This window comes from Miniopterus natalensis, chromosome 20 (assembly GCF_054644295.1).
Source record: "Miniopterus natalensis isolate mMinNat1 chromosome 20, mMinNat1.hap1, whole genome shotgun sequence".
In the NCBI taxonomy this organism is placed as follows: domain Eukaryota; kingdom Metazoa; phylum Chordata; class Mammalia; order Chiroptera; family Miniopteridae; genus Miniopterus; species Miniopterus natalensis.
This window is the reverse complement of record NC_142100.1, coordinates 15,040,491-15,058,471: the sequence shown is the minus strand read 5'-3', so window position 1 is coordinate 15,058,471 and position 17,981 is coordinate 15,040,491. Positions and strand designations below refer to the sequence as shown.

At 41.2% G+C, this 17,981-nt stretch overlaps 1 protein-coding gene across 4 annotated transcripts in view; it reads right to left on the bottom strand.

The window, feature by feature from the left end:
• PRR14L (proline rich 14 like) overlaps nt 1–17,981 on the bottom strand; it is a 41,352-nt gene that overhangs the window by 5,383 nt on the left and 17,988 nt on the right. For 2 of the 4 annotated variants that reach the window (XM_016198527.2, XM_016198525.2), the window contains exons 4-8: nt 7,870–13,039; nt 4,231–4,302; nt 3,473–3,644; nt 2,842–2,948; nt 2,097–2,168 (exon numbers count right to left, since the gene is read on the bottom strand). In XM_016198527.2, the coding sequence (XP_016054013.2) occupies nt 2,097–2,168; nt 2,842–2,948; nt 3,473–3,644; nt 4,231–4,302; nt 7,870–13,039 (5,593 nt within the window). Of the gene's footprint in view, nt 1–2,096; nt 2,169–2,841; nt 2,949–3,472; nt 3,645–4,230; nt 4,303–7,869; nt 13,040–13,539; nt 14,042–14,800; nt 17,588–17,981 lie in introns of those variants that run through there. The other 2 variants (XM_016198531.2, XM_016198530.2) reach the window with 2 other exon arrangements.

Below are 17,981 nucleotides of genomic sequence, written 5' to 3'. Positions count from 1 at the left end.
TATGGGGTTTCCCATGAGAGGGAAGTGCCACTCAGACTTCAGGGAAGATGGTGGATGTGTTTCCCCACCCCCAAGCCACAGTCTGAGTCGGTCCTGGATTATTCCCTGACCTCAGCAGGGTGAAGCCCCTAGTAGCCAGGAGGGTGGAGCCTATGAAGCCCAGAGATTGGGTCTGCCAGAGAATGGGGTGTGGTGGGATGTTTCTAACAGATCTCTCGTGAGGTTCCATGGGAAGTGGGGGAAATGGCCCCTTCCCTAAGCAAGCCAGTGACAACCCCGAGACTGCTCAGTCTTCTAAGACCCAGCCTACGCTGCTGACTCCTCAGTGGGGCTTACAATGCAGGACGGGGTGAGGATTCCAGAGGGCTGGGCAAGTAGAATGCCAGAGGGTGGCGGTAGTTGCTTTTCCCCAGGCTGATGCCGCTTGGAGTGGATGGACTGTTCCTCCCAAGAAAAATGGCTGATGTGGTATTGGAGGCTGATCTAGCACCGGGCTCCTGGTCAGTGCTCCTCCCCACGCCTCTCCCCAGTGCCAGCCACCCCAGACTCTCCTTAGGCGCCTCCAGTCCTCACCGCCTTCCCTCCACCTGCACCCTGAGTAAATGTCTGCGAACAAAAGTTTTGCACGTTGGTCTTTTTTTTTTTTTAAAGATTTATTGGCATGTCTTTTTTCTTAATCCCCACCCAAGGAATGAGGATATTTTTTTCATTGATTTTTAGAGAGAGAGTGGGGGTGGGGAGAGAGAAACATCATGAGAGAGACAACTGGTTGCCTCCCGCAGGCGCCCCAACCAGGGCCGGGGATCAAACCTGCAACCCAGGTACGTGCCCTTGACTGGGAATTGAACCCTCAACCTTCTGGTGCACAGGCTGATGCTCTAACCACTGAGCCATGCTGGCCAGGGCTGCAGGCTGGCCCTTTAAACAGATGGCTTTGACTCCAGCGGCTCCGCCTCTCCTTGTCAAGACAATAACCGCAGCCTTTCACAGCTGGATACTGTGTGGGCTCCTGTTCCCAGCTCCAAGTATTCTGGGCTGGGGAGCCCAGTCTGGGGACTAGGCTTCTCACCTCTCAGGGGAAACCACCCCAGCTGAGATATCCCTCCGTAGCGGTGGCCTGCCAGTCTTGGGAGCAGGGCTGGCCCCTTTTGCGACTCTGCCCTTCCTACCCATCTTGATGTGGCTTTTGCTGCCCTTGGTTAAAAGTCTCCTCTTCAGATAGCCTCCAGTTAGTATTTCAAGGTGAATGTTCCCCAATTTAGCTATAATTTCCTGTTTGATTCTGGGAGGGATTGCAGACAAGATCCCCCTACTCTGCTGCCATTTTGAAACCCTCCCAGCATCCATTTTTTGTATAAAAAATTATATATATAAAATTATAATATATATTATATATAGAATACATACATGAATATGTACATGTAGTGAAAACATTAAAACTGGACAAAAGGGTAAAGAAAAAAATAAGACCAACCGCCAATAGACAACACCAGCACCAGTTTTTTGTGTATCCTTCCAAAAGTCATTCAATGTAAGACATGCATAAATAAGCATATTATTACCAGAAGTCAGCCTTTTCGTGTAAAGGTCCAGATAGTAAGCATTTTAAAATTAATGAGCCACTGAGGTTTCTCTTACATATTCTTTTTTGTTTTTAAACAGAAAAACACAGAAATCATTCTTAGTTCACAGGCCATTAAGTCAAAAGGGAAAAGGAAAGCTGAACTCGGGCTGGATCTGGACTGCAGCTTGCTGACTCGTGGCATGTGTTCTCTGTTTTGGTGTTTGTCTTTACTTAGGGATGAATCATAATTTAATCAGAATCCTATTAATGGATATTTTAAATTGTTTCCAATCCTTTCCTATTAGTTAACAATGCTACAATACATAGTCTTATACAAATGTCTTAGAGTAAATGTTTGTCCTGGAGGACCCCAATTCAAGTGTTGGGAACTAAAAATATTAATCCTAGTAATTTCCAAGCCCCAATTTTGGAAAAACTGAACATACCCTTCCTGTGGTTAAAGAATTGGAGATTTACATCGATCGTTTCAGAAGCCTTTCCCATCTGTTATTTCCTACTCACATGTACCTACCTGTTTGCAGGAGGAGACTTATAATTCTTGTTGGTATATATTTCTTCTAAACTGAACTCCTTTTTCTTTAACCTGAAAAGAGAACAAAATTAGTTCATCATGCTCTCTTACAAGAGGTAAGACTAGCTTCCTAACTCTGTCCTTTCCATTCATTTACTTTCAACCTTTCTGTAGCATGATTTAGATGTGTCTCATGTGAACAACGCGTACTGGATCTTCTTTTTCGGGCTGCCATACTTTAACTTTATGAAATTTAGTTCATTTATACTTACTGGGAATGATACAGCTGAATTTATATCTATTATCTTAACTTACAGCTGCTTTTTCTTCTACCTTTTTCTTCTCCTTAATTAACTGCCCCTCCCCATTCTATCTCTCTTACCGCCCATCTCCTGGTTTAGAAATTATACACAATGGCCTAACAGGTTTCTTAACCCCTGAACCTCAGCACCCTCACCTAAACCTGGGGGCGACAACAGTGTTTACCTCCCAGCACCACTGAAGGACAAACAGAGTATGTACTCAAAGGGAGAGCACATGACTTTGCATGGAGAGCCCAATACAAATGATTAGGAATGTATTAAAAAATCCCTGCACATAAATTTCTGGCCACATTGCCAATGAATACTCTTGGATCAATCCTAGAAGTATAATACCTCAAGTATACGATCATTAAAAGGTCATTATCTTATGCCAAACAATTTTCCAAAAGAGTGAAACTATGTGTATTAGAGAAAGAGCTCACCTTTTGGGGCGAGGGAGGCCCATGGGGGTAAGATTAGGGTCTGGCTTAGGAATGGTTTTCCGGATGCGAATCTGTGAGACTTTCTTTGGCCTCTTCTCCGGCTCAGCCTTTTTAAGGGTTAAAAAGAATGTCAAGTTGTAAGACATTTTAAACATAAAAGTACCTTTTCTTCACCTATCACTTCCTTGGTTTATAGATGACTCTAATAAGTAGTTTATGACAAAGTTTCCCCTCCTACTCCTGCCACCAGTGTTTTCAGCAACTACTCTCTATTATTAAAAGAGAACGGTATGTTCTACAGACAAAGGTTACAAAACTGAAAACACCATCATTCACCACTCATCCTCTTTGAATAAATGAAGCAACTCTGTGGTCTAATCCTCTCACCATTGTTAAATTCTGTCATCAAGAAAAAAGGATCCACAAAACAATGTAGATTAAGAGATCCAGGGTAGCCTTTAGTGGCCAAAGAGAAAACAGCCTGTCTTGGAAATCTCCAGTACTCAGCCAAAGCTAAAGGTGGTAAATAAAGATAGTCAGGTGCCCATCTGTACTTATCACGTGATCTGGAGTCATGGACGGACATCTCCAGTGCCGCTTTCACCTGGCCCCACCAGCACTGCACACTCACCGCTTTCTGTTCTGGAGGGCTACTCTGCGGATGGGGGCGTGCTGCTGTCACGCCATCCAGTTCGTCTAATCCGGGAACTGCGAACTCGGAGGCTGAAAGCAGGAGCTTGCTGACAGCTGAGTCTGTTACCAAGCAAGACTTTGGTACCAAGGCAGGGAACGGAGGCTCTAGCCTAGCAGAGAGATAAAAGCAGAAGAAAATAGGAACAGATTCACTTTCTATCTCAGCACATTCAACTTAACCACCAGACTAGGGTTGAAGCCTTTTACCAGCAATGACATTTCAACCTGTTCTCTCGTCACTTCTGGAAACAGCCTATGTCTGCATATGTAAAAATTTACAAGAATGTGGTCAATCCATTTCACTGGTATGAAGAGATGAAATAATGAAAAGTAATGAATACTGAAAAATGTAAAAAGGAACAGATTTTTTGGAAGGGAAAGACACTTAGTGAACTAAACAAATGAAATGTGGGCAGATGGGATCAATCCCATCCAGGCACTGAAGTTGGCTAAATGACCATGAAATAGCTTGAGAGGGGAACCTACGGTACAACGAGCTCATTATGAGATTGTGACATCACCCATACTTGGTACTGATTACACATTCTCAGTTGCTGCTCATAATAAAACACATTTGAACCTGGTTTAGAAGAACAAGAGCTCAGGTTCACACCATGCCTGATCCACATCAAGACCTGCTACCACCCCACCCCCCACTCTACAAGCCTTCAGTGCCAGGAGGAATTGGGGGCTTACCTCATCTGACTGCCGCTGGTGTTCGAAGTAGCTTCCATGCCTGGAAGAGGCACATACGGTAACATGGTGTGGCTGAAGTGAAGCAAAAGTACAAGAGCAATAGGTTAGGGCAGTGGAACATAGTAAAGGTTCTGATGTCACTATAGGCTTAGCACATCACACTCAGCCCCTGGAAGATAAGAAATGTCAGTCACGCTCTAGCTGGTTTGGCTCAGTGGTTAGAGCACCAGCCTGTGGATTCCTTGAAGGGTCCCTGGTTTGATTCTGGCCAAGGGCACATGCCTTAGTTGCAGGCTTGATCCCCAGCCCCGGTCAGGGAGTATGTGGGAGGCAACCAATCGATGTGTCTCTCTCACATTGATGTTTTTTTTCTTCTCTCTCTCCCTTCCAATCTCTCTGAAAAGCAACGGGAAAAATATCCCTGGGTGAGGATTAAAAAGAAAGGAAAAAGAAAAATGTCAGTCGCTTAGAAAAATGACAATCTACCAGTTAAGAGAATTACATTTATGTGCCCATCATTGGAATGGAGGCAGGCTTACAGGAAGATTATTTTCTAACTTAAATAGAAAGAAGGTAGAAATAAATGGAGGATGGTAAGAGAAAGGAAGGGAACAAGAATGATTTTTGAGTCTTATACCTTCTAATCAAGTTGTTGAAAAGGTATATTGAAGATTAAAAAAATTTTTTACAGCCCTGGCTGGTATGGCTTAGAGGTTAGAGTGTCTGCCTATGCACCGAAGGGTCGTGGGTTCGATTCCTAGTCAAGGGCACGAACCTGGGTTGCAGGTTCGATCCCAGGCCCCAGCTGGGGTGTGGACAGGAGGCAACCAATAGATAGATGTGTCTCTCTCACATTGATGAATGTTTCTCTCTCTCCCCCTCCCTCCTACTCTCTCTGAAAAATCAATGAAGAAGATCTTCAGGTGAAGATTAACAACAAAAAATTTACAGATAAAAATCTTATACTATATTCAGCTCTGTATTAACTCTATTAAAATAAAATATATCAATTTCTATAAACTTATACAAAATTATGGATAAAACCTTACTTTCTTGAAAGCCAAGTTCCACATTAAGCATGGCTATTTAGCCCAGCTGGAGCGACTCAGTTGGTTGATTGGCGTCCTGGGCACAGAAAAGTTGCCAGTTCAATTCCCAGCCAGGGCACGTACCTGGGTTGCAGGTTTAATCCTGGGTTGGGGCATGTACAGATTGATGTTTCTTTCTCACATCAATGTTTTCTCTCTCTCCCCTCCCCCTTCCTTTCTCCTCAGGTGAGGATTAAAAAAAGAAACAAAAAAAACATTACTATGTAGAAGAAAGCTGTAAATAGGATGGCTGGTCCCTAATTGTGAATCTTTTTTTTTTATAGATGAAACAATATTAATAATCACTTCAAGATACATTAATACAGGATATTGGGGAGCTTTTTGTGCCCCTTAAAGTAAAACCTGTATCAGTTTCTACTGAATTTAGAACACAGAACAAGTTTCAATCAATAAGACATTTTTGTATAATGACCATACAATCTATTTCCTCCTAGAAATTTGTTCAATGGCTAGAGAAAACACAGATAATTCATACTTTTAGACTGTTTAGCACCAACTCAGGATTCCCTGAAGAGCAAGAATTAGATAAAAAGAAAGAAAAGCCAAATAGATGATAGATAGATAGATAGATAGATAGATAGATAGATAGATAGATAGATAGATAGATGATAGATAGATAGATCTGACCAAATCAGAAATGGGGAGGCCTCAGTTCTAGGTTAGCTCAGCTGAAACACTTACCAGGTAGGTGATCTGGTTAGAAAAAAGCCACATACCTAAAATCTGTATAATTTTATTAACCAATGTCACCTCAATAAGTTCAATAAAAAAGTAAAACAAACAAACAAAACAAAAAAAAAAAACCCAAAAAAAAACCATGTGCCTCAGGCTCATCATCTATGAAAAGGGCGATAAAGATGCCTGTTCAACCTATATGACAGAGTGCTGGAAAACAAGGTTCAAATAAGAAAATGCTATAAAAACAAATTAATTTAATCTTCATCAATTTAAGTCTTGCTTTTTGGGGCTACCCAATTTATCATGCTTAACATTTCTAAGCGTGTTTAAAAAAACAGAAAACTCCTAGACTCACACCAGAGCATATAATATGAAGGCACTTTTAGGCCAATGAAAAAGAAAAGTCCCTACAAACATCACCCCTCCACCTTCCACTTGAATTAAAAAATAAATAAATATAATAAATTTAATCCAATTTTAAAAACTAAAGTAAAATTAAATTAAAAACATAAAATAAAATGCCAGATATAGGAAGTAAGGGAGACAGGAAAACCAGGAAACAGACACGTCAGGTGGGAAAGCTCTGGTAGAGAAAAAAGCACTGAAGGGCCACCCCCACCCACCCCTGGGTGGAATGAGTAACCCCTCCTTCTACAGTAACCTCAGGAATGAACAGTTTAAAGAAGGTGACATGATTAAAAGCTGTGTTTCATAGACAAAGAGTGCAAAGCAATTATGAGATTACAGGGGCATACCAACAAACTAGACAATAAAAGTAGTACACCATCATTTAAAACTATTTGATTCACTTTAATGTATTTCTATGGCTGCATTATAAGAAGCAAACAGTTTTCTATTAACTATGGGACAAGTGCCCGTAATAGGGATTCATCTTTCCATTTCAATCAGTCACATTTGGGTTTGGGGTACTTTTCTGAACCCCTTTATTTAGTCAGTTTTCTGCTAAGGTGCTGGGTGAAGTTTACAATATGCACCAGCAGCTTTCTAATGACAGATGATTCTGCGTAAGAGACTGTCCACATACATGAAGCTCCCAGACTATTTGGAATTTTAAGGCTTTTTGGTGGTTGAATTTTTAAACTATAGTAATAATAAGGGCAAAATAAAAAATACTTAAAGCTTCTATAAACAGGATTTATCTATTATGTCTAAAATAGATCTTTAGTGATACAACCCAAATTCTTTTCTCTCTCTAATTTTCAATTAGAAAGTAAAATGATACCAGTGAAATTATTTTCTTAGTGGTCAAACCACAACAACTCTTCCAAGTTTACTTAAAATTCTATAAATTCTACAGCTATAGTATGTAAATGCCAATCTTTGAAGCCTCTCTGCTCCAGAAAGAAATGCAAAGGTTCACAAACTACATTTGGTGATGCCTACATAATTAACTTATTAAAAAAGTATTTCTCTGTATCCTTTACATACAAACTCTGAATTAGGTGCTAGCTGTACAATACTTTGTGAACAAGTTATAGTTACAAGCCACTATTTGTCATTACTTAGAAACTTGTAATGGTGTTTGTTCTTTGCAAGGTAGGGACAAGAGGTGGAAAGAGATTCAAAAGATTTGATGGTTTGCAGAATGAATGGACAGAACAAAGAATGGTACAAAATAAAGGATTCTGCAGAAAACCCAGATTCTGCAGGAAATTAGAGGGGTCTGTACTTAAGAATTACTGCCACATTTTCTCAGCAGAGACTTGGCAAGGTATAAACAGAAGGCAGACACAGACTCCAAATAGCCCTGCATTTCCAGTAGTGTCCCTCCCCTCTCCCCAGTGGCAGGAAGCAAACATGGGACATTTGCAAAGAACAGGGGACAGTTTACCTGCTTGTGGTGCCCAGAGTTGGCTGTCGCTTGCTGTGAGTGGAATGAAGAGCAGAGATTTCCAAGGGGCAGGCAGAAGGCCCATGCTGGCTCCAAACGGAGAGCACTCGGCCCACCGAATAGGGCAGAGAACAGAAGATCTTGTCTGCTATGGAGGCTGGAGACCTTAACCCTCTCAAGCCCTGTGTAAACTGAGTCATGAAGAGCCTCTGCATGGTAGGCATGTATCTGGAGAAGCTCCGTTTTTTTGTCCAGATTCGGTAACATCCAGGGGAACAAAGTGCTAGGAGTGTGTGAAGTCCAAGGACAGAGAAGCCTGCTCTTGTCTGGACTATGGCGGTGCCTCCGTAGTCTTGGAGAGGAACTGGAGGCTGTGGCGGAGCCTGGGCATGTGCCTGACCATGGAGGCCAGTGTCTTCCCTGAATGTGGCCATCCCAGGGCAACCGTGGGACAAGAAGAAAGAAAAGGTCCACTTGGGAGGTTGAGAAGGGCACCGGGTAGCCTCCCCTAAGGCAAGCCTTGCTGGAGCACAGTGCTCGGGAAAAGTCCTTGGGGACTCAGTCACGCACTCGGAGCCTGATTTCACATGAAAGGACACTGGGAAGATTTCAGAACCGAAGAGCAGCAACGGCATCTTGTTGCTCAAATCTATGAAGCTCATTTTGATGGCTTCGAGCGGATAAAGTGTCAAGGGTTTATTGTTAGGCCTCTTATCCCATCCACTAGCTGTCAAATATGGACTCAGCTGCATTGTACTGTATGAAAACCCATCCAGGAGCCTTTTATATCTGAGCCGCTTGTAGCTTTTAGCCACTGGAAGTTCAGAGGAACACCGCCGATACCTCAGTTTCTGGGTCTTCACAGCAGGGGCCAGTTTGGAGGCAAGGATGGATAGCTTGTTGAGTAAGGCTGATTCTTTGGTGGGCTTCCTGACACTCAGGCTCCTTGAGAGATGGCACGGAGTAGCCTTCTGCTTTGGTATGTGGCTAACTAAGCTCCGGGTAGGTACTGTTTCCGGTTCCAGTCGTGTGGGTGCAGACATAGCAGGTGAACTGAGAAACCTGTGTGCTTTTGTGGGGATGGTTTCAGAGGAACTCTTTAAAAAGGCAGAATTTCTGATTTTACTTATTTTTCTACCCAGGCTGATCTGCTCCTGACAGGAAACTTTCTTACATGTCCGATGAGGCTGCTTCTTTAAGGGAAGCACTGCTCTCTGATGTGAGGTGTTCCCAAAGGCACCATGCATTTCACATCTAGCAGAGTCGGGGTCTTGTGCTTTCTGGGGGGCACCACGAAGGCAAGGACCTATGCACAGCCCAATGTCCTTTTTTAATGGATGACACAAGTTTTCCTCCTTTGGGTCTTTCAACTTCTGAAACCGTGCAGTAATGTTACCCTTGGCCAGCCCTGCTGGGCTGATTTCTTTCATCCTGGTGTACTCATGTTTGCAGTCCTTAGGTTGGTTCTTATTTTGCACCTCATCTGACAACTTATTAGATGATGTGCATTGTTCCAATATCATATGGGCTTCTTTTTGATGTATATATTCCTCTCCCTTCTGCAACATGTAGTCCAAATCCCCGTGGCTTTGATGTTCTTCAGCATCACCACGCATCCTCTGAGAAATCTCACTCATTAAATCACCATGACCATCTTCTCTGGTCACCATCTCCTCAGATTCCACCCCAACAGTTAAGTGATCCCGTGGTCCCCTCTGATGTTCTTTGGCTTCTTCTCCTTTCACCTTAGTTTCTGTTTCTATCATCAAAGGTAAAATTTTCACACTGATGTCAGGGCTATTTCCTTCACTGGTATCACTCACATCCCTTGGTGTGCCTTCCTTCATCTCAGGCAGGACTGTGCAGTCCTCTACATTTTCACAAAGCATTTCACCATCTTTTGGTTTACACAGACTTTTCAGGTTAGTTTCTCCACTTTTAATAATAGCTTCTGAATTTTCTTGAGAAGACAGATACAAAGGCATTATTTCAATGGATTTCAGGCTGTCTGGGGGAACAGAGTTCTCATCGTGGTGTTTAGTAGACATCAACTCTTTTGAGGAAATTCCAAAGGTATTTTCCTTCTCAAACTCAGAATGTATTTCTAGTCTTGCTCTTTCAATCATTCCTTGTGTTTCTCTTAGAGATGCTTCTTTAACTTGCTGTTCATGATGACTGTGATTTAAAGACACATTTACACTATCCAATATTCTTATATTTGGTTCATGATCTGCAGCAGATTCTATCTCATTGGCACAGGAGTCTGGACACACTTCCATTTCACAATCTTTTAATGATCTGCAGACTTTCTCTTCACATGATTTTTTTATTTCAAGAGATTCCAGTGCAGAGGAAGTAGCATCTGGGAAATCTGAATCCTGGTCAATCTTTCCTATAAATGCAGCACTCAAGTCTCCTCTCTGAGGCAGGGTACTCCTTGAGGTTTCAATTAATGCCAGTCCGCCTTGCCGTGTACCACCATCAAGTACGCTAGATACTTTTATGTTCAGCCTGCCTTCTGTAGGCTTATTACTACAGTCTGTGTAGGCAATGTTTACCACACCATCTGTGGACTCTTCACAACTAGAAATCCTTTCAAAGCCTCCTTTCAAATAGCCTTTCTTCAGGCTACCACCAGACAATGGATTGTTATTGCATGAACTGAATGGGAGATCTTTTTGGTTGTGGCTTACCTCTGTGTTAGGCTCTGTGATGGTCTCTCTCTGGTCACTACCTAGTATCCCCTTACCTGGCTTATCTTCACTTCTATGCTCATCTGGTCTATTTGGGTTACTCTGGCAGTCAAAGACTTCATATGTCTTCTGATTAAGAGTATTAACTGCTTGGTTCATATTTTTAAAACTGGAGAACTTAGCAGTAGGAGATTGCTCTAACAGTTTTTCAGGATTTGGAATGTTTACAGATTGGTTTAGTTCTTGTGTGGCACGATCAGAGATGCTATATTTACAAAACACAGTCTCTTTGGGTATATCCTGTTCCTTTAATTCTAGCCCTTCCTCACTGGGTTGGATGTGACTGGTGGTGTGAATGGTTTTGTTTGAAGCTTTACTGTTTAACACACCTATTGTCCTTTTGTTTCTGATCTTACCTCCTCGAAGGCTGCTTTTAGCTTCTCTTCCATTAAGTTCACTTTTCTCCAATGTATGACTCCCTTTATGGGTGCTACTTTCTACAGAGTCTTCTCTTCCTGGGGAATGGTGACTGCTGTGCTGAAATGCACTTTCATACTTGGTTGTCAAAGAGTTTTCAATTTCCAGGATGATTCTGCGAGACTCAAAAGCAGCGCATGCAGAACACGTGCTCTCTTCTGGTGCACTTTTCCTTACACAATGGCAGCTAGAGAGATCCTGAGATTGAACACTGTGACATTCCATGACAGAGACCTCTGGAGGTAAGACTGCTGCTTCCTTCTTACTTGAGAGAAGTCTGGAATGTAGATCTTTTGTTCCAGAATCAGCCACTTCATTTTTTCTTTCTAGACTTCCTGGTTTGATATTTAAGGTGGGATTATTTGAAGAGGCACCACAGGTTTTGTCACCTGGTGGAGAGATGTCTCTCATTTTTGTCTTCATGGGGATGGTTTCAGTATCAGCAATCATACCAGCTCCATCTTCTAATGGAGGGTGATGGCTCTGTTGGGAATTCTCGCTTACTGCTAAAGGCGTCTCTCTGTCAGTTGGCAACTTCGCATAGTCTTGAGAATTAAGGGACACTTGATTTAAAACACATTCACTTTCTGTTTTGTTTAGAACCAGTTCATCAGTACAAGGAAATTCATTCATCTCACAGGCAACACTCTGTTCATCTAAATGTGGAATACTGTCCTGTGAGTTCTGTACAGCTTTTTCTGCCTCAGGTCGGCAATCAATTTCTAGGGATGCTGATAGCTGAGAAGTATCTTTCTTGGGTTTTGATTCCTCATTTATAGGACTTATCTGGTCCTCTGGCATTAAATTCACATGGGATTTTTTTTCAATCATAAAGTCACTATATGATGCTTCATTTAACTGGGTATCACCTTCCAGATTTCTCTGGGTGCTGACTAAGTAGTTAGGGTCTTTACTGTAAATCTTTTCACTCAACACACCAGACTCGATAGGGGTTGTCTGTTCTGGCTCTTCGATCAGCATCGAGGAAAAACTGCTTTCTTCAGAGCGTCTGCCTGGATGGCTCATATCAGTAATAGTTTCTCTATGGTCCTTGGGGTTTGTTAAGTTACCTTTCATGTCTAAAGTGATTTTCAAATCTTTTTTAAACATCACTTCCATGGCTTCATTAGAAGAATTGGGCATTAAAGAACTAGAGCTGTCTGTATGGATACTGCCTTGAATGCAATCATTATTGTGGATATTTTCTTTTGGGGAGACGACAGTCTTTTTTCCTCCAGAACAATAACCACTAGCATCCTCTTCTGGTTGCCCGGCATTAACAAGAAAGACTTCCCCCCTTTCACCCCTGGGGTTCAAAAGCTGTTCTTCATTTTCTTCCCCAGAAGCCAAGTTCTTGCTTTGATCATGCCCATCAAAACAGGAATTCTCTGTCTTTACAGCAGATCTGTTTAGCAAGCCATCCCCTTCAAAACTACATTTTTCTAAGGATGTTGTTTTGGCTTCTGAATCAGACAAACTTGATTTGAAACATGCAATGTCAGAATTTTTTCCTAAGGGTTCTACAGCAACTATGTTTCTCATGGGCTTGGGGCTGCCATGTACAGAACCGTGTTTTTCATTATGGTGGTCAAGAATCTGGTGGCGATTGTCATCTGCTTCACAGACAAGGCTTAACTTACACACCTCTTCCTTCTCATTGTCCACTTTGCAGATGGCACTGCTCCCTGGTAATAATGACAACCAAGAAGAACAAGTTTTTAACCCTTCACACCCTTTTCCTTTAGGAGCTGCTTCTGTTAATCCAGGGTCCACAAAGCTTAGAGGCGCTATGGAAACTGATGTGCTGGCTTCTGAAACCTCATCACTGGCCATGATTTTGTCTACTTCTGGGTGATCGTTGCACCCAGCCGCGAGACCTTTACTCACATTGCTGCTCTTGTGTCCTTCAATATTATCCATCTTAGTCCCATTGACCTTTATACCTTGTACTTCTTCAGTAGATTTTAGCAGAGTTTCACTTGTAATTGGTACATTTCCTTCTGCATAAGAGAAATAAATCCAAATCAGCATGTGATCATAAAAAATCATTTGCTCTACCTTCATGAATTTAATCATGAAATGGACAGCAACAACAAAAATGTCCAACTCAAGAGAATTGCAAAGTTAGTGCACTATACCATTGGTTTTGTTCTCTGTAGAACATGTCAGAGGCCAAAAGTGTACGTGGCAGAAACAGGTAACTGAACAAATACCTTTCTCTAAGCGTTACTTACATGTACTTACTTAGCTGGACAAATGACAACAACATGGAGACATGTGCCTAATTCAGAATCTTAAAAGGCCACCATTCTAAAACATTAACAAAGTAGACTCACAATATAACAGCCTATATTATTAGATGACTACCTTCTTATTACTTGAATAAGTACTAAATAAGTCATGGATAAGTTACCTCTTTGAAAAAGAACAGGTATACACAAAACCTTACTTGTAAAAGAGATTAATTTATAAGTGGAATATTAGTCTTGAACCCAATTACCTGGAATAATTGCTTCCCTTCATGAGCTGGTAATCATTGAAGCTGAGTGATAGGTACATGGGGGGTTTAGTATGCTCTCCAACCTTTGAATTAACTTGAAAATTTCCATTATGAAACATTAAAAAACAAAATACCTTTCTCAGCAGAATCTAAATGCAATTCATAAAGGAGTTTTACTGTACAGAGTTTCTCTAAAATCCTAGGTACAGGATGCAGTATAAAGAAGTCCCCCAGGCTTGTTAATCTACAAAAAAATGTTCCTCCCTCCTCCTCTTTTAGAAAGTTAACCTAAAATTATACATATTCATGTGAATATATATAAATGCATGCATGTACATAACGGGACATCTGCATTAACAGATAAGGCAATATGTAAATCAATCTAAAGATTTAATCCACTAGCATGGAAACTCCATGAGGGTAAGGGTCATGTCTTTCTCGGTTTCTCCTCTTCATCAGAGTCCAGCATAAAACCTGGTACATAATAGCACTCGGTAAATATCTGTGGGATTAATAAATGAATACGGTTAGGTCCAATCAACAAATGCCATCAATAGTGTCTTCCTAGGGCTTCCCTGTCCATTTATGAATTGGTAGTGAGAGCAGCCATTTTAAGAGAAAGAGCAGCAACTCTGAGCAGCAGGCCGGCTCTGCGATATTACTTACCTCTCTGAGTCAGCCTCCCCCTTTGAAAAAGGGGGAAGTACACTTACCTCATCGCTACTTTGAAGACTATACTAAATAACACATATAAAACACCACGTGGTACAGTGCCTGCCACTTTAAGGAAAGGTGCCTTTCCTTTGCTCTGCTTTCTCTGATTCTTATTCTACTGGACCTGAGAATAGTTAAAATGATACACTTAATAAGCAGGCGAGGGCACAGTGTTAAAAACATTTGGAGTCAGCAAATATTCGGTAAATTTGTACAGATACCAATCACTGACAAAAGGCAGCCTTGAAATCCTAAGGCCCTACAGCGTATATAGCTTTTTGAAACTAGTCTCCTTTCCCTATCACAGCAGACCCTATGTATGACTTTCTAAGCATGAACTTCAAACAGGTTTATTAGACCTCTCCACTGAATGCTATAGCGTTCATCAAATCATTCATGCATATTCTGGGCCTTTCTACTCTGTTCTGCACCACCCTACCTATATTCCACATTGCATCTGATTAGGTAAATGCTAAAACTCTTCATCCATCTCCAAACTGTTTACTGCGCAAGACAATCAAGGCAAACTCTCCCTCAAAGCCCCTACCTGCTGAAAGAACGCCTTCTTCACTTAGTCAAGAGTCTTGGGGAGGACACGGGGCAGCCATCTCCCAGGTGGTGTGGCAGATTGGGTGGGGAGATGCTTTGTGTACAGCTGGAAAGCAAAATGATACTCTGCCCACTTTTGAACTTTAAAGGAGAGTTTGGGGACAATTTCATGTTTATAGAAAGCTTTCAAAAGGCTGTGGAGAAAGATGGTACTTATGTCACAGGACTAGTAAAGATTAGATGAGTTAACATATATAAAGCTATTAGAAGTGTCAGACAGAGCCCATGCTCGGTTAGTGTTAGCCACTCCTTGGATCCCCACTCCCTTGCACAACATCTCTATCAAAAACCTCTATAATACTGTTTCTCAACTATTTGTTTAATATATCACCTCCATAACACTGGAGCTACTTGAGGGAAGAAACCTGATGCTAATGATTGTCATGGATTCAGTACCTGACACTGACCTTGACACATGGCAGGTAAATAATAGATTTGGCTAAATGAAGAATTACAAGATTAGGGAAGTTGTTAAGCATTAATTACAGTGGGCAAGACATGGAAACAACCTAAGTATATAAATGGATAAAAAAAATGTGACACACACATCTTAAAGTACGAGGTATACTGGAGGGTGAAACGTATCCCGTGAAGTATGGGCCCATTTCAGAATTGCAGGAGTTTCATGACCTCAGCTGAAGATCCTAGACTTGTAGTTTTATAATAACATTTAAAAAGTGCTTATGTTTGCAGAAATTGACAAACTGATCCTAAAACTCATGAGAATGCAAGGGACACATAATAACCAAAAGAATCTTGAAAAAGAACAAAAGTGGCAGACTCATAGTTCCTGGTTCCAAAACATTACAAAGCTACAATAATCAAGACAGTGTAGCACTGGCACAGGATAGACATAAGATGAAAGGAGGAGAACTGAGACTCCAGAAATAACTAACATTTATAGTCCCTTTGACAAAGGAACCAAGAGGGATACTTTTCAACAAATGGTGCTGAGACAGCTGGATATCCACATTAGAAAGAAAAAATTCAGTCCCTAGCTCACGTCATACGAAAACCCAAATGTAAGAGCTGAAATAACAACTCTTAGAAGAAAACACAAGAGTAAACCTTCACAACCTTGGGTTAGGTAATTATTTCTTAGCTAAGATACTAAAAGTACAAGTGAGAAAAAAGAAAACTGATAAGCTGGACTTCATTAGGTTTTCTGATTCTTCCTGATTCAGTTTTATATGATGTCACTCATATGTGGAATCTAATAAACAAAATAGACTGAGGAACAAAACAGATCCAGAGACATAGAAGCATGGAACCGACTGATGAATCTCAGCAGGAAGGCAGGTGCGGGGAACTGGGTGGGGAGAGATTAGTCAGAGAACTTATATGCATATATGGATAACCCATGGACACAGACAGTGTGGTGAAGACCCGGGGGAAGGTGAGGAGGGCAGATTCAGGGTGGAGGGGATCAATGGGGGGGGAAAAGAAGATATCTGTAATACTTTCAACAAGAAAGATAAATTAAAAAAAACCTAAAACCTTTTGGCCCTGGCCATTGTGGCTCAGTTGGTCGAGCATCGTCCCATGCACCACAAGGTTGCTGGTTGATTCCTGGTCAGGGCAGTTGCCTGGGTTGTGGGTTCGGTCCCCAGTCAGGGGGGTGCAGGAGGCAGCTGATTGATATTCCGCTCCCACATGCATGTTTTGCTCTCTCTCAAAAAATTAATAAAAAATATTTAACAACAAACAAAAATTAAAATCTTTTGTGCTTTAAAGGACAACATCAAGAAGTGAAAAGACAACCCACTGACTGGGAGAATATATATGCTAATCACCTATTTGATAAAGGATCTATATTTAGAATATATAAAGAATCCTTACAACTCAACAAGAAAAAAGACCAAAAAAAACCTAATTTAAAAATAGCCCGCCCGGGCGTGGCTCAGCCGTTGAGCGTGGACCTGGGATCCAGGCAATCGGGGTTTGATTCGCAGTCAGGGACAGAAAACAGATCACTGGTTTCTATAGGGGCTGGAGTTGGCAAGAGGGACTATCTATATAAAAGGAGTCAGTGATGTTCAATGCTGGGCTGACAGAAATAATCTATATCTTGATTGTGATGGTAGTTACGCAACTGTATGTTTGTAAAAACCCACAGAACTGTATGCACACAAAAAAGGGTAAATTTTATTGTAGGTAAGTTATACTTAAGTAAAAAAACAAAAACAAAACACAGATCAGTTCCCCAAATGTCTAGACTTCTTCCATGTTGTCCATTAAACGGATCTACATAGTACTGAATATTTTTCAACTTTCCATCCCCCAAAGTATAAATTATAGGAAGATAATGACATAAACAGGGAATACAAAGCAGGAAATACTCATTCCAATGTATAAGAACAAATCAATAAACTCTAAGGCATAAGGGCTTTATTGATAGGTTCCTTCTATCTACTATGATGTTTAATTTATTCGCAGAGCAGAAATAGAGATCTTTAACATTTTTTTTCAACTTTTAATTATTTTAAATAACTTAAACTATCTAGTTCCCAGAATTACATAAAGTAATTTTCCCCTCCTTGACTGCTTTCACCTTGCATCAAAATGTATTCCCATAATGCTATTCCAATTTCTGGTGACCTCCTATTTCAGAATTCCCAAGTAAGTCTCAAGGGAGACTGGTACTGTGGGAATTAAGTCCCACAGTAATTACCACAATGCACTAAGGGGAGAGTGTAGTAGCCTAGGTTCAATGACTAATTTTGGTTTTATTTAGGAACTAATTTTGGTTTTATTCCTGGTGCCCATTCACCTTTCTTCTACATACAACCTTCCCAAAGAAGCCCAGTTACAAGAAATTCTCTGAAAACACAATAATAGTTGGTAATATCAGTTTTGTAAAATATTAAACAGAAAACCATGGTAAAATAGCTACAGTAAAACTCCAAGTAGCAGAAAGGGAGACACGCCAATCAGTGCCTAACAGGAAGACACACTTGCTTTGTGAAATGGCCCCTCAAACAATACCCATCACTGCTCCCCTCTGTCCGCTTCTCTCGGGTCTTTCCAGCAGCAATGAAATAAGGAATGAAATACAAAATAGCATCCTACCAATGAAAGACTCATTTTGGTTAACACAAAAGTCCTTTTAAAGGATTAAG